This window comes from Monomorium pharaonis, chromosome 11, assembly GCF_013373865.1.
Source record: "Monomorium pharaonis isolate MP-MQ-018 chromosome 11, ASM1337386v2, whole genome shotgun sequence".
Taxonomy (NCBI): Eukaryota; Metazoa; Arthropoda; class Insecta; order Hymenoptera; family Formicidae; genus Monomorium; species Monomorium pharaonis.
In genome coordinates this window covers 4,990,163-5,005,818 of record NC_050477.1, presented here as the reverse complement: position 1 = coordinate 5,005,818, position 15,656 = coordinate 4,990,163, and the positions used below count along the sequence as shown (strand labels likewise).

The 15,656-nt window shown below is 31.5% G+C and overlaps 1 protein-coding gene across 11 annotated transcripts in view; it reads left to right on the top strand.

Annotated features, from left to right (window-relative positions):
- LOC105832237 (helicase domino) overlaps positions 1-15,656 on the top strand; it is a 32,870-nt gene that overhangs the window by 3,742 nt on the left and 13,472 nt on the right. For 5 of the 11 annotated variants that reach the window (XM_012673016.3, XM_012673015.3, XM_012673009.3 and 2 more), the window contains exons 3-26: positions 67-880; positions 2,318-2,446; positions 3,249-3,472; positions 3,850-4,176; positions 4,699-4,909; positions 5,315-5,529; positions 5,699-5,836; positions 5,923-6,007; positions 7,095-7,291; positions 7,569-7,670; positions 8,302-8,617; positions 9,063-9,237; positions 9,499-9,685; positions 9,859-9,995; positions 10,154-10,340; positions 10,444-10,768; positions 11,534-11,620; positions 12,185-12,442; positions 12,628-12,941; positions 13,180-13,472; positions 13,681-14,053; positions 14,299-14,495; positions 14,723-14,837; positions 15,154-15,513. In XM_012673016.3, coding sequence (XP_012528470.1) covers positions 67-880; positions 2,318-2,446; positions 3,249-3,472; positions 3,850-4,176; positions 4,699-4,909; positions 5,315-5,529; positions 5,699-5,836; positions 5,923-6,007; positions 7,095-7,291; positions 7,569-7,670; positions 8,302-8,617; positions 9,063-9,237; positions 9,499-9,685; positions 9,859-9,995; positions 10,154-10,340; positions 10,444-10,768; positions 11,534-11,620; positions 12,185-12,442; positions 12,628-12,941; positions 13,180-13,472; positions 13,681-14,053; positions 14,299-14,495; positions 14,723-14,837; positions 15,154-15,513 — 5,766 coding nt within the window. The remainder of the gene's footprint in view (positions 1-66; positions 881-2,317; positions 2,447-3,248; positions 3,473-3,849; positions 4,177-4,698; positions 4,910-5,314; positions 5,530-5,698; positions 5,837-5,922; positions 6,008-7,094; positions 7,292-7,568; positions 7,671-8,301; positions 8,618-9,062; positions 9,238-9,498; positions 9,686-9,858; positions 9,996-10,153; positions 10,341-10,443; positions 10,769-11,533; positions 11,621-12,184; positions 12,443-12,627; positions 12,942-13,179; positions 13,473-13,680; positions 14,054-14,298; positions 14,496-14,722; positions 14,838-15,153; positions 15,514-15,656) is intronic. The other 6 variants (XM_012673011.3, XM_012673013.3, XM_012673012.3 and 3 more) reach the window with 6 other exon arrangements.

The following is a 15,656-nucleotide window of genomic DNA, read 5'->3' as shown; positions in this document are numbered from 1 at the left end:
TACTTGGCATAATTCTGTAATAAAATTTTTTTTATTTATGAGTAGCACTGACATCTTTATTCACAGGTTATACAACCAAACAATGCCACGACTAACGCGAGTGGAACGCAACAAGTTGGTGTTACAAGGTTTGTTAACATCACGCCACCGCGCAATGCTGTTGGAAATGTCAGCATCGCTGGCACATCGCCTCATTCGTCACCAGTGTCGCGGCCACAAAATTCCCCGAAAGTTATGCTGACAACGTCGCCGAAACTTGTACGCACCTCCATAAGCAACATATTCGTGGCGCCAATGTCGTCGTCATCGCCATCGCAGGTATCGTCGCCGCAGGTGCAGGTGCAGTCACCGTCGCCACCAGCGAGGAAACGGCTGAAATTGTCGGAAACTACGGAGAAATCTATTCCATTCGACGCCACCGGCTATCGCAGGCGGATAATGGAGCATAAGATGCGGCGGATGCGTAGCGTACGTGAGAAGTACACTGAGAACGCGTCAGAGCTGTTCTTCCTGCATGCCGGTGGCAACATAATGGATTACTATACTTGGCGAAAGCGATCTCCAACGCCGCAATTTGTACACTTTTTGCGTCAGCATCGACTCGATCCGGATGACGAAAACGAGGATCTGACTACGCCATTGTCGTCAATACCTGAATTCTCGCAGCTGCCTGCTGTCACCACTACTATCACCACTACTACAACCGTTACCAGTGCTATTGTCACCGCTACCACCGCTGTCACAACCGTCACGTCCAGTGGTTCTACTGTAGTCCAGATCCCGAGTCAAAGAGCAGAAGTTAAAATTGCTGGGGCAGGTAGTACGCCAGTTGCGGTATCCACCACTCTACCTGCTGCAGCTCTAGCCCAGCTTACTCAAGGTAACTATAATCCGATTACAGTAACAAAAGAGCTCTTCAGCTCCGCTATTGCTCATAAGCAACTATGCGCCGATATTTTTATCATAATATATTTCGTTAAGTATTTAGACACCTTGATATCATTTACGTACTTATTATATGTATATAAATGAATATTATTATGAACGGAAAAAACTACATATTGTTAAAATTGTATGCGAGCATATGTTACATTTTATGAGCTAATCTATTCAATTTCTAATCCATAAACATATTAAGATAGATTACTTGTGAGGACTGAAACCCTAGGTGGGAGTGTCCTACAAAAAAGAAGAGGGAACAAGTTAGTAGGGCACTTATCTCTGACACATAGTAGATTAAAGTGAGAAGCTGCTCTACTAATTTGTTCCTTCTTTTTCTTTGTGGAGGATACCCTCCCTTATTTAATGAACAGTCTATCTTAATATATGTTTTTAATTGAACTCCGATAAATGTCTTGTCAGCATCCATACATATTTCTCAAATTGTAAAGTTTGTGTTTGTTGTTTATTGTTTATTGTTTATTTAGTATATTCTCAATTTCAAGCGTTTATTTGAACTCAAATATGTAGTCGTCTTCTTTTATTCTAAGATGAAAGAATTTGTTTTATTTGAATATTTCTTTAATAATACAAGATAAGAATGTTATGTATTCTGTTTTTTACTTACTGGTTCATTCTCACATGAAAGAAAACTTACATGAGATGGAGGAAAGCCTAGAATACGAGTTCTCAGAACAGAAAATCAACTGGATATTATTGCAGCCTTATTGGATTATGACATCATAGGCGAAAATAGTAATCTTTTTCTCATTCTACATTGAAATAGGTTACTCTTTTTTGCGTATCCCAACTCGTGTTTAATACATCATATTTACGATATATATAAAAATTTTGCAAAAATTATAATAATTAAGGCAATCTATGATGGCTGTTTATAAATACAGCTTTAACAATTATTTTCAAATTTATTTCAATATTTTTTGTAAATAATGACTCGTATTCTTGAATTTTCACTCTGGATCTTCATCATTCTGGCTGCATTCCCAAATTTACTGCCAGTACTGAAAATGTATAGTACATGTAACATGAACTATAGACTTTCAATACTGGCATTGAATTTCGAAACACAGCCTGTATTTGTATTAATGATTATGATCTTGTATAAATTCTCATATCATTTTATCAACAACTATATTATATTTATCACGGAATCAAACAGCAGGAAAAAACAATGAAAAAAATATTAGATGTAGCTTTAGAACCTTACATTAGGAAAGATTTCATATCATTTAGGAAAATAGTTTTTTATCATTTACTGTTTGCAACCAAGGACAGTTTTTCTTTATATTTGTGTTCAACTTTAACTGCCATAACGAATTGAAATTCGGCTTGTATAAATGACCATTTGCGCATCTAGGACAAGTACCAGGTAGGCCTCAAGGAGGCCGCCATGGCATGGTGTTTGCCTTCCGAGCGGCAATCCAGTCTTCGCCAGTCACCGTTCACCCTCCATCCGCTTCTACCGTAACACCCACATTCATTATAGGTGATTACCGCAGATCGCGCCGTTTATTTCTTCGTGTCTTTAGCCGCTCCATATTAATTTTGCTTCCCAACAGATAGATTCTATAAAGCTCTCATCATAAACTATTATTTTCGCGTTATATACTTCTGTATTATAAATGTTGTATTATATTTGTTATACTTTCTTGACTTGAATTGTTGGAACGATGATCAGGAGACGCTCGCCAAAGAACTGTTGTTAAAACTGTTATTAAATTTCATGCAGAATAACATTTCATTTTTTTTATACCATAATATTATGTTTGTTTATATGTCAATTTTATAGAACGAGTCAGACAAATATGTAGCATGTCATATATAGATCTACAATGATACTCTGGTGATTGATCTAATCATTATTAAGCACAAACGCATGTTTGAAGCTTAGTAAGAACAGTATATGTCTCTTGCTATATCATGTATACACATATATGTACATCTCAGATACAAATGGCAGCGATTTAATTTAATCATATTTGAAGCTGTTTTCGTTTCTTGCTTTTATTTGTTGTCGACCATATAGATATGTATCATCTCTTTTCTTGCTTGTCCTGTGGAATTATGTTGTCAGAGATATTCGTTATTTGTTGTCTACCCATTTAATCGTCATTATTTACGTGAAGTGTAAAATATTTTGTGTTTACTTGTATTAATTCAATACAAAAGTATTTTTAATTAGTACGTGTTGCTATCGCATCCAGCTCTTCGATTTATATTCCAACTTACACATTATAATTCACATTAATTATTATTATAGCATTTTCAAAGCGATGTTATTGTTTCAGGTGGAACGTCGGTGGACTCAAAAGCGACTACAACTACAAACAGTCCAGTAGTGGAAAAGTCATCGATAACCACTGTCGCCACCCCGAGAACATCTATAACATCAGTTTCACTTAATAATCCCCAACCTATCGTTAAGCTCGTTAAATTATCTACACCCACTACCATAACTACTTCCTGTGATATCACAAACAATCAGGAACAAATAGTAGAAAAAGCTAAGCAGGTAATTGCCGTAATTAATTCTTTAAGTATTATTTCTTTGTGGTGTAAAAGTCAGAAATATTTACGTCAGTATCTCAGTAAATACATGTTTGTAAGCTCGTATCTATTGAATATATTTTTTTACAATTTTTGTTATAAACGGTCAATTATTCTTTAAATTGAATAATTTTTTTTGTTCTCATTAAATATATGTAAAATATTTTAATTTAAATTATTACATTATTGTGGATTAATAATGTGTATATACATTTTATTTAATATACGTGTTTTCTATATTTGTTGTATATATTTGTATACTCGTGTACGTTTTATATATTTGTATACTCGTGTATTTGCATTTCACATTTTATGTTAATGCCTGTGATTATTGGGATATAGGAGGCGTACGTAATGCAAAGGATTGCAGAGTTACAACGTGAGGGATTATGGTCAGAACGGCGATTGCCCAAAGTACAAGAGCCGACCCGAACCAAAGCCCATTGGGATTATTTGCTGGAGGAAATGGTCTGGTTGGCCGCTGACTTCGCCCAGGAACGTAAATGGAAGAAGGCAGCGGCTAAGAAATGCGCGAGAATGGTGCAAAAGTATTTTCAAGAAAAGGCAATTCAAGCGCAGAAAGCTGAGAAATCGCAAGAGCTTCGGCTGAAGAAGATCGCCAGCTTGGTTGCTAAGGAAATCAAGACTTTTTGGGCAAATGTTGAGAAAGTAAGCAAAACGCTAAAATATACATTTAGAAACTCTGATAAAACAATGGAATTTTTATCAATTTGATTCGATAAAAATATTTTATTGTATTATTTTTTATAAAAGCTACATTAATTCTATTTTATTCTACCCCACACTAATTAAGCCGACCTTCTCGATGTATCTTTATCGAAAGCGTGAGCTCGTTGTGGGAACAGCAAAGTCTGCGCATTGTGTATGGTTGTTTGGTTTTCTTCTATATTCAACCAAAGATTAGCGCAGGACATTTATATTTAATTACATTTATATAGCAATTACATAAAACCTCACAAAGGTTTTTGAATATAAATATAATATTTTTTATTAATAATTATTAGCAATATAGACATTAATACATAACATTTACACAGTTTAAGAGAATAAAATATATGCGCAAAATAAATATGGACAAAAATGTTATAATATAAAAGAAAAAATACAAAACTATGAAACAGTATCTATCAATATCTTATTATAATTTTTGTAATTTCAATTTGTTGACAGTTGGTGGAGTATAAGCAACACACGAGGCTAGAAGAAAAGCGAAAAAAAGCATTGGATCAACATTTAAATTTTATTGTGGGGCAAACGGAAAAATACTCCACGTGGCTAACGGAAGGTCTTAACAAGACCGATGGTCCGCAGAGTATTCCAGCTTCCATAAATAGTTCACGTATCTCTTCGCCAGTTCCACTGGGAAAATGCCATTCCGATGGTATACGTTCAACTTATATAATAAAATGTAGTTAATTTTATTTATGATAATAAATATGCATTGATTAATGCATATAATTAATAAAACTCATTAATGAATAATATTAAAATATAGCATTATTAAAGGGATTTTAATGCCGTCATTGTCTAAGATACAAAATATTGCATGATAAAATGTTAATTTTAATTTAATTTATAAAATTCTTAAATATTATATTATTACAATACTTGATAGTAGCACAATATGCGACATTATATCATTCTTAATTTATAAGAAATACATGTGTTTATAGCTTACACAATAGCAAAATTTTTAGATATTGTTTTATGTATTGTTTTCATTGTATTTTGAATTTATTATGATGTTGTATGAACAATTCAATTTTATTGTACAATACTATTACAGAGGAATTCCAGCCAAATCAGAGTTCAGATGATGATGAGGAGACTATAGCTAAGGCCGAAGAGGAAATGAAAGCGACTAATCATAAAGAGGAAGTAGAGTTGTTAAAAAGAGAATCGGAAATACCCTTAGAAGATCTCCTAAAGGATTTGCCGCCAGATTATTTGGAAAATCGCAATAGAAGTCTGTCGCCGCAAACTGCAACGAATGAAGAACATGTATGTTTTTTTAAATTGAAATATTTAAATATGTCATGTAAATTAATATTAAAAAATATTTAAATTATTTTTTAATTTAGTGATAATTTTGAATTTAGAAGTTACTAAATTGTTTTTTTAAAAGTTTGAATCTATTAAAAGATAAATAAGATTAAGACGTTTGTTATAGGAAAATGAGGAAGCAGTTGATGCAGATACAGACTTCATTGCGGCGTCTGGCGAATCTTCAGATGAAGAAGATACTATTATGGAAGAAGAAAGACTCGAGGGAGAAATCGATCACAAACGGGAGCTTGATGAACTTAAGGTACATAGTTCTATATTTTAATATCAAGAAATAACAATTATCATAAATCATTTTCGTCAAATTAAAATAAAAATGTGTTTGTTTAGGCTGATAATGAAATGTCTATCGATGAACTTGCTGCCAAATATGCAAATATGTCGGACATGTTGATGAACGTAGAGGAAACTGAAGGTAAGTTTTTCGAAATAAAATAAATTATTTTATTTATACATATATAAAATACTCTATAAAATTCAGATTATACTTTTTTTGTCTGTAAGCTATTTAAGGGAGTTCCGCTGCTAAATCAAAATAAACAGTTTTTCATGAAACTTTGTAGAGAAGTTCAAATTAGTGATATAAATTGACTGTCAAAATTTCAGAAAGCTGAACTAGCTAGTTATTTAGATATTTAATATTTTATTAACATGGCCTTTTATGGGAATCGATAAATTTTCAGAATTTTTCAGTTTTTATTGTCATATTAAACATAGAAGTAATGAACAGATGTTAGTGAAACTTTACAATAATACATCTTAACTGTCCAGAAAAGTACTGTTAAATTTTTGAAACTATGCACTTGCTCGTTTGAGTGAAATAATTGATAAGATAAAAAAAAGTTTACAATAATCAAAGTAATACAGCACGTAAGTGTGGTAAATGTGTGCTAGTGATATAACATGAATTTCAAATTGTTGTATTTAGTTATCTAAGGGTGGTATAATAGTAAAAATGTTTATTCTTAATTTTTTAAAAAATTATTTCAGTATTGAAGGTACTTTATAGCCGATTTTTTTTTATATTCATCATTATTAACTTTAGACCATATATAGAAAAAAAAAAGAACGCAACAAAATAGTCATTTGAATATTTTTCTTTACTTGAATTCCTGTGCTCATTGTTGTGCCGGGCTTGAGCAGAGGAACTCCCTTAATTACCTTCGAGTTGTTTTGATTTATAAAAAAATTAATAAAGCCAATAATTTTTTAATTATAAATAAGTTATTTTTTTATTAATCAAATTTACTTCAATTATTTTATATGATAATTATCTTGATTATTAAATAATTTTTATTACGTAGAAGTTCTATTATTTGCATAAATTATTACAGTGATGATACTATTACCATTAACTGACAGTATGAGGTATTTGGTTTTCATTTATCTCAACTATATCCGTGTTGTGAAATGAGGCATTTGTCTGAGAAAATTTCTAAAATTATATATTTTTACTAAAAAGGTAAAGCAAGTTGATTTAATTGAATATTATTTCTTCTTAGGTACAGATAAGGAAAGCAGCGACAAAGAAGCGGTGGCGGAGATCGAAGATCAGATAACTAGCAGCGAGAGTGAAAGCGAAGAGAGTGATCATGATAGTGATGAGGAAGAGACTCGAACTCAAAGTGATACCGAAACAGATGTGGGACTTCAATCTCTTCTCGAAGATCCCTCCGCAGAAAAACAATCGGACAATAGAGTAAGTCTTTTTATTTTATATGTTACATAGTACATATACGCACACAGGCACGAATACACGCGCGCGCGCGACCCACTAAAAATTAACAATTGAATTTTGTTGTAAACATTTATTTAATTATTACAAATTAATAATTTTTTTATATTACAGAACGTATTCAAGTTACATTTTATTCTTGGATTAATTTTTTTCTATTTTGTCACTACATATAAGTATCTTTAATTTGTCACATGACACGTAATTATTTTTTATGTTTAATTTTGATTTTTTGTTACAGGTCGCAGAAGATGATCATTCGGACGCTCATAATGAAATGGATAATGTTGCTGCATTGGCTGAGAGCATCCAGCCTAAGGGAAATACATTACTCACCACTAGTGTAAGTTTGCTTCCATTTATGTTTCTGTTTTATCAAATATTTTACACACACACAAACATGTAGATATTTTTTAACTTACTTTTTTACTGAAAATTTGCAAATGCAATTTTCTTTTATTTTTTTATTGTTTTTTGAAATATATTAAAAAGTTTAAATGTTTGATAAATAATCCTTTCTATCCAAGGTGGTGAAACAGCATTTTTACTCATCATCATTTACGAAAGGAAAATTAACAGTGATAATTTTCTTATGAATAAACACACATTCTTGGAAATAATCACTACAAAATTGTTAACTACGTTAAAATTTATACATTATATGCAGAATATTTATTATTATAATATTACATTTTAATATTTTTTAATTAATTTTTTAAATATTGATGTGTTCATGGGTTTCATTAACGAGAACATTTTACGAATTAAATATTTAAAATTATTAAATATTGGAAACAAGTGAGAACAAAAATACGACATTGTATAAAAATAATAGAAAAATTATAATAAACAATTACATTGAAATACTTTAATTTTTGCTAAGAAAAACCATTAAAACCAAGTTTGTTGTAGAATAATTGTTTTTATTGTTTGTTTTTTTAAAGTTTATTTATTAATATTATATATCTTTTCAGGTTGTCACTAAAATACCTTTTCTTTTGAAACACTCTCTTCGAGAGTATCAACACATAGGATTGGACTGGCTTGTTACAATGTATGATAGAAAATTAAATGGCATTCTGGCCGACGAGATGGGTCTAGGCAAAACTATACAAACCATCGCGCTATTGGCGCATCTGGCCTGCGAAAAGGGAAATTGGGGGCCACATCTTATAATTGTGCCGACTTCTGTGATGCTTAATTGGGAAATGGAATGCAAAAAATGGTGTCCCGGATTTAAAATATTAACATACTACGGCACACAAAAAGAGAGGAAACAAAAGAGAACAGGTAACCATGTAGTTTTATTAACAATACAAAATTTAATCTTGTGATAAATAAAAAAAAAGAACTTTGGTATTACTAAACTGGCAATTGTTAGTAGTTTGGTCGTACAAACGTTTGTTATTTTTTGTAATTTTATTATCTAATTTTTCTGTATATTGCAATGATGATAAGTATCAAAATATGATATATTTATTTTATATAAAATTGTTTATATATATATCTTCTTGATTTGTAATCTTATTCGCTGCCGACAACAAGCATTAGTTTAAAGTGATGATGTTTGTATTGTTAAACAGCGAGATAGCAAAAATTCTCCATTAAAACTCGTATGTCAAAGATTGATCATTGTTTGACATACGATACCTGTCTGGAGAAACAATTAATATTTATTATTCTATTATAATTGTACAATAATATTAAAATGTAACATTCTCTTTTATATTTGTAGGGTGGACGAAACCAAATGCTTTCCATATATGCATTACGTCTTATAAATTAGTAATACAAGATCACCAAAGTTTTAGACGAAAAAAATGGAAATATCTTATTTTGGATGAGGCACAGAATATCAAGAATTTTAAGTCACAGAGATGGCAGTTGCTTTTAAATTTCCAAACTCAGCGGTAATTAATTTATTACAGCATTATTCTATGGTTGGAGTTACGTTAAATGTGGTATTTCAATTTACGCTTTGAGACAATAATATATACGATTTAAAAAACATTAAGTTATATAACATTAATTTTTTAGAGTTTCTTGCTCTTTGAAACTTAAATCATAAAAATTAATATTTTCTAAATTTTTAAAGAAATTTTACACTTTAATAATTTAATTATATCTTCATTATATCATTATATTATATCTTATTGATTTATTTGTTGCAGGAGATTACTTCTTACCGGCACACCCCTTCAAAACAATTTAATGGAATTGTGGTCGCTTATGCACTTTCTTATGCCTAACGTTTTTCAGTCTCATCGCGAATTTAAAGAGTGGTTTAGCAATCCTGTCACAGGCATGATCGAAGGAAACAGCGAATACAACGAGAATATAATCCGTCGTCTGCATAAGGTTTGTACGTAGTTTTTTGCCCATCATTTTTCTCTTTTTTTTTTAAATTATATTTTTAATTTATAACATTATCGAAGAAATTTTTAAATTTTATTTAACATAAAAATATATACACATAGATTCGTTTGTTATACATATAATACATCTAATATTTAATAAATAATTCTTCGTAGGTGTTGCGGCCATTTCTTTTAAGACGATTGAAAACTGAAGTGGAAAAGCAATTACCGAAGAAATATGAGCATGTGGTCATGTGCCGTTTATCAAAGCGTCAAAGATTTTTGTATGATGATTTTATGTCGAGAGCCAAGTAAGTAATTTTTTAATGTTATAAATAAAAAATTTTTTGTTTGGAAATTTACTTTTATTTAAAATTTAATGTTTTTATTAGATTTTTTATTTCTTTTGTGTTGAAATATTAGTATATTTATTACTTGTATTTAATTATGATTTATATTGTTTATATAGAACGAAGGAAACGCTCGCCAGCGGGAATCTGTTAAGTGTAATTAACGTATTAATGCAATTACGGAAGGTGTGTAATCATCCAAACTTGTTCGAAGTGCGACCGACCGTTTCGCCATTTCAAATGGAAGCAATCGAATTCGTGACCGCTTCGTTAGTCTGGAACGCGCTCGATTACGATCCTTTTAAGGTAAAATGATTCTGTTTTCAAGTGCTTTTATTTGATTTATTGATTATATATTGAAATTGATCAACTTATTTGATCTTTGTGAATTGTGGTTTTGACTTTACAGCACATCCAACTGTCTAGCTTGAACCTTTTGCTGTTAGATCTAGAGGTGACACTCACTGCTTTCGTTGCGCATAGAATAAATCGTCTGCGGACGCCCAGAAAACTTATAGAAGAAATAGATAGTCAACCGGAACCAGCGCCGAGATGTCCATCTGGTCGTATTAAGATTAACGTTAGATTATCGAATCAAGCGAAGCCACAACAGCAACAACAACAACAAGCGCAGACCAGGATAAAACATCTGGCTGGCGTATTACCCACGCCAAGAGTGGGTACGTCTCCCTTGATAAAGTCATTAAATACCAGCCAGAGTGGTCCGGGACAAGGTAGGTTCAGGCTATCATCTTATCGGGTTAGTCATTAACACTTTCATGACCAATTCATTATTAATAGAGAAATAATGATCTGTGATTAAAATAGATATAGATATTAAAAAGTTTAAATAGCAATAATTATGCTATTATTATTTTTATAAAAGCAAGAAATATAGTGTATTTATTACATAGATACATGCTAAGATCGTTAGAATTAATAAATGCATTGACTATAAAATAAGAAGAAAACAACTTTGTTTTTTTACATAATTGTGAATTATGTAAAGACATATCTAATACTATAAACAAAAGTGTTTTTACTTAGTCATGAAAGAATTAACGCAATTGAATACATGGAATTTATTGTGAAGAAACATGAGAAAACCTTATCCCGGGCTACGAGGGGAGGATTTTAACAGGATTATTAATATTATGTATGATGCAATTTAATTTTTGCTTATAATTTTACGTTTAAAAACTATTTTTATTAGCTGTAATTAAAGATGCAAAAGAATCCATTAAAATTTATATTTAGATTAATAAAATAGAATTAAAGTTCTTTATAATGTTAAGGAAGTATCTCTTCACATTTACATTATTAAATTTATTTAACTGCTTTATATTGACAAAAAATTGTTAGATTGTATCTTTGTGAATACAAATTTAAATACCATTAATGCATCCGATTGTATTAAGCAAATTTTTAATGAGTAACTTTACTTTTTTTTAATTGACTGATTTAATTGATATGATTAAAGTTAAAGCAATAACTATTAGTCTCAGGGGTTACATTGAGAGTCGCGAGTGGTCAACAACTGCAAGGTTATTCTCTGCAACTAGTGCCGCATCAAGGTAGTGTAAAAGGTAAGCGCACAACTTTGATAATAAAAAACGTTTTACATTGAAATGGATTTCTTAATTTTTTAACTTGTAATACATTCTCGAAATTTGTATCTATAATATTATGATACAGCCGAACATATCGTTTATTAAATTTTATATCATTTTATTTATGCATCATAGATCAGTAACTGTCGCTGTGAGTTTCTCACCAGACAATTTCTTTTGCAGTGATGCTAGATTAATTGCTCCTTGGGCCAGCTTGTTTATAATCTTACCGTTTATAAGCATTCTAGAACTAAGGACACATTTGTAAAAAAATTAATTTCTTGAAGCAAATTGCATATATTTGGATGCACATATTTGCTATATTTATTATGTGCTGTATTTTGTGTTTACAATTTTTTAAAGTTTGAGTATTTGACAAAAATTAAGAAAATTTTATTTTTGTATAAGTAATAGCAAAATTAACCATAAAATATATAAAATATTTGAAACTCAAGAGTTTTAGAACATTTCTTTATTATTTTAAACATACTAAAAATATATTTATATAAAAATTATAAATTGTAAATTTTCAAAAAATAGCTATTCCTGTGGCAACATTGGGACACAATCCGCAAAGTACCACCGTAACATCAACCACGGCGTCGACGAACGCGCAAAGAATTACAGTGGGAAATGCTAACATCAGAGATGGCATTCAACGACTGGCAACGCAAACCGTCACGGTCAAACAAGGCGATTCCGTCCAAAGAATAGCAGTGCCTGGTTTTGCGCAACTGGTTCAAACTTCTACTGGTAGACACTTCATTTTGACGCCGAGTCAACAGAACACTAATACAGGTTTGTTTTTGCAATTTGCTTACATTTTTTACTATTTTTCTTTGTAAACTTAGTAAAACTTTACATTCACGATGCTAGAAATTAATTCAAGAACTCGATTTCTAACACTGTGGAAATAAGACTTAAAAGCTTGTTGGCATTGACAAATGGATAAAAAAAAGAAGTAACACATTTTGTACTGATAGTTTCTTTTCCAGTCATGACATCAAGCACACCACGTTTTACGGTGTTATCTAAATCACTGATGGGTCTGTCCACATCGGGTGCCACAACGGTGAACAAGGTCGTTAGTGGAGTAGTGACAACGCCAAGCGGTCGACCCGTCATGAGAGTACCTCCTTTGAATGTAACTGCCTCGCAATCACCAAGCGGAAACAATGGCCAACAGATAGTCAGTCAGCAACAACCGCAATCGATACGTAGTATAGTTACCAGACAGGCTCAAAAGGAAGTCGCGAAAGCACAGAACAAAGAGGAACCCAAATCCGAATTTTATTTGGTAGTTACATGTCAGATATATCAATAAGTTAAACTTTTTCAGAGATAATTGGAAAATCTGATAATTTAATTCACGAAAAAAATTTATATCAAGCTTTACTTGAACTGATTCGATATTTTAATTGTTTTTTTTTACCTTTGACAAAAAATGAACTTTTAATCTTGTTTAATAAATTTTGCATTAAAATTTTAATTATTTTGTTCTTATTTAATTAACCGAGATTTTAATCATCTTACAGCCGCAATTAGAAGAAGAAAGGAGACAGAGGAGACAAACTAAATTGCATCTTTTAGCAAATGTCAACGAACGAAGATGTGCGGCGTGCCCGCTTTACGGTGAAGATCTTTTTATGGCTTTGAGAATTGGCAAGCCTACGACAGCCTGTCGTTGGCACAATGGTTGGGTACATTGTACGACATCTAAGGAGAATATTCACACTCGGAAAGAGTTTTTTTCACGCACAGAAGCGTTGGCAGAAGCTATCAAGAGCACGGAACAGATTGTTGAAGAATTTAAAGAGGTTTTCGAAAGGTTAATATCTAATTTATAAATATAATCAATATATATAAAATAATTTTTTTCTTGATTTTCAATATTAAATATTCTAGCAGTTTAAAATTTTAAAGTTTTATTGAAATGATAACACTCTTTGAAATTAAGCGAAAAAGAAATTTGTTTAGATAATTATCTATTTCAAAGTTAAAGTTTTTTTTTTGTTTGTTTTTTAATGTACATGCAGATTTGTAATCTACGTGCCAGCTGTCCGGGCACCAGTGCCTCGGTTTCACGTATCTCATCCGTCGCCGCATAAACTATGGAATGCGCGTCGTCTATGGACTGATTTACAGCAGCAACTGTCGCCGAAATTGTCCTTGTTCCATCCAATTTCAAGCCTCATGCTTACACAGTTTCCCGATCCCAGACTGATTCAATACGACTGCGGCAAGTTGCAGTCGCTGGATCATCTATTGAGAAAACTGAAATCCGAAAATCACCGGGTTCTTATATTCACGCAAATGACCAGAATGCTGGACGTATTAGAAGCCTTTTTGAATTTTCACGGGCATATTTATCTGCGACTGGATGGCACTACCAGAGTGGATCAACGTCAGGTAATTTGATTTACTAACAAGATACTATAATATTGCAATTCATTACAACAGTATTTAATTGTTGACGTTTGGAATTTTTAATACGATTATTGAGAGGATATCAATTTTTTTACTAAAGTTTACATAACGGTTAAATTTAGAAGTGTGACAAGAAATGTAAGCAATTCTATATATGCAAATATCTTGTAAGATTAAATAAAAACAATGTGAATGGATATTAGTAAGGATGATGATTTGATGTACAGGTTTTAATGGAGAGGTTCAATGGAGACAAGCGAATATTTTGTTTTATCCTATCGACAAGATCTGGTGGTGTTGGCGTGAATCTGACAGGCGCGGACACTGTAATATTCTATGATAGCGATTGGAATCCTACGATGGATGCTCAGGCACAAGACAGATGTCACAGAATAGGACAAACGCGGGACGTACATATCTATAGGTACGTGGAGCAAATAAAGATATAAATATATAATAGAAGAAATCATTTTTAATAACTTTTCATATTTTATTAATATAAAAATATGTAATTATATTATTGTATCAAAAATTATTATATAAAAATTATAATAAATCGTAATAAAAATAATCTATTAAAACTTGTGAAGAAAAGACTTGAATTGTACTCAAATGATTGTAAGATTATGCGTAATTATAATTATATTACAGATTAGTTAGTGAAAAGACTGTTGAAGAGAATATTCTAAAGAAAGCGAACCAGAAACGATTGCTAGGAGATCTTGCTATTGAAGGCGGCAATTTTACTACGGCGTACTTCAAAAGCGTAAGTGATCAGGAGAATTTGAGTAACTTTATACCATTATATTACTTGTGATGCATTTATTATAGACAATTTTTTGTCACTTATAAGAAATATAAAATTACTGAAGAAATTTATTTAGCTTATTAATTTAAATTATTTTTAATTATGTTATTCATATTTCAAGCTCAACAAAATACATGATATTTGTTACAAAATGTTTTGGTTTACAAAGTATCCTACAGTATTTGGATCGATATAATACCTGAAAACGAAATGTTTTTTGAGCATTATTTGAGTTAATTTTTTGTATATTATTTAACGATAAGATTACTTGCAGTCTACTATTCAAGATCTATTTAACATTGATCAAACGGAAAACGATGCGTCAACGCGAATGGCTGAAGTGCTCGAGCAAAATCGGGATCGAGAGAAAGCCTGGAATAAGGATGTGACAGCAGGAACATTTCAAGGTGTTCTTTCTGGACAGCATACGGAAGAGAAAACAGCAATGGGCGCTCTTGAAAGCGCTCTCGCAGCTGTTGAAGAAGATCTTGATGTTCAGGCTGCGAAGACAGCAAAAGCGGAAGCTGTTGCCGATCTTGCCGAGTTCGATGAGAACATTCCCCTGGAGGAAGCTGACAAAGACGACACGCAGGTCAGCAAGGCAGAACAGGATGTTCAAAATCTGATTTCTCAGGTTGGTTAAACATTTTAAAAATTACGTCGATTTACTGGATTAGTTAAATTAATTTAGTTTTCTTTCTTACTTTGTTGATTATATTATTTAATTCTTATGTCGCTTGTAAAACAATTTTTTCGTTAACTTTTTGATTAATAATT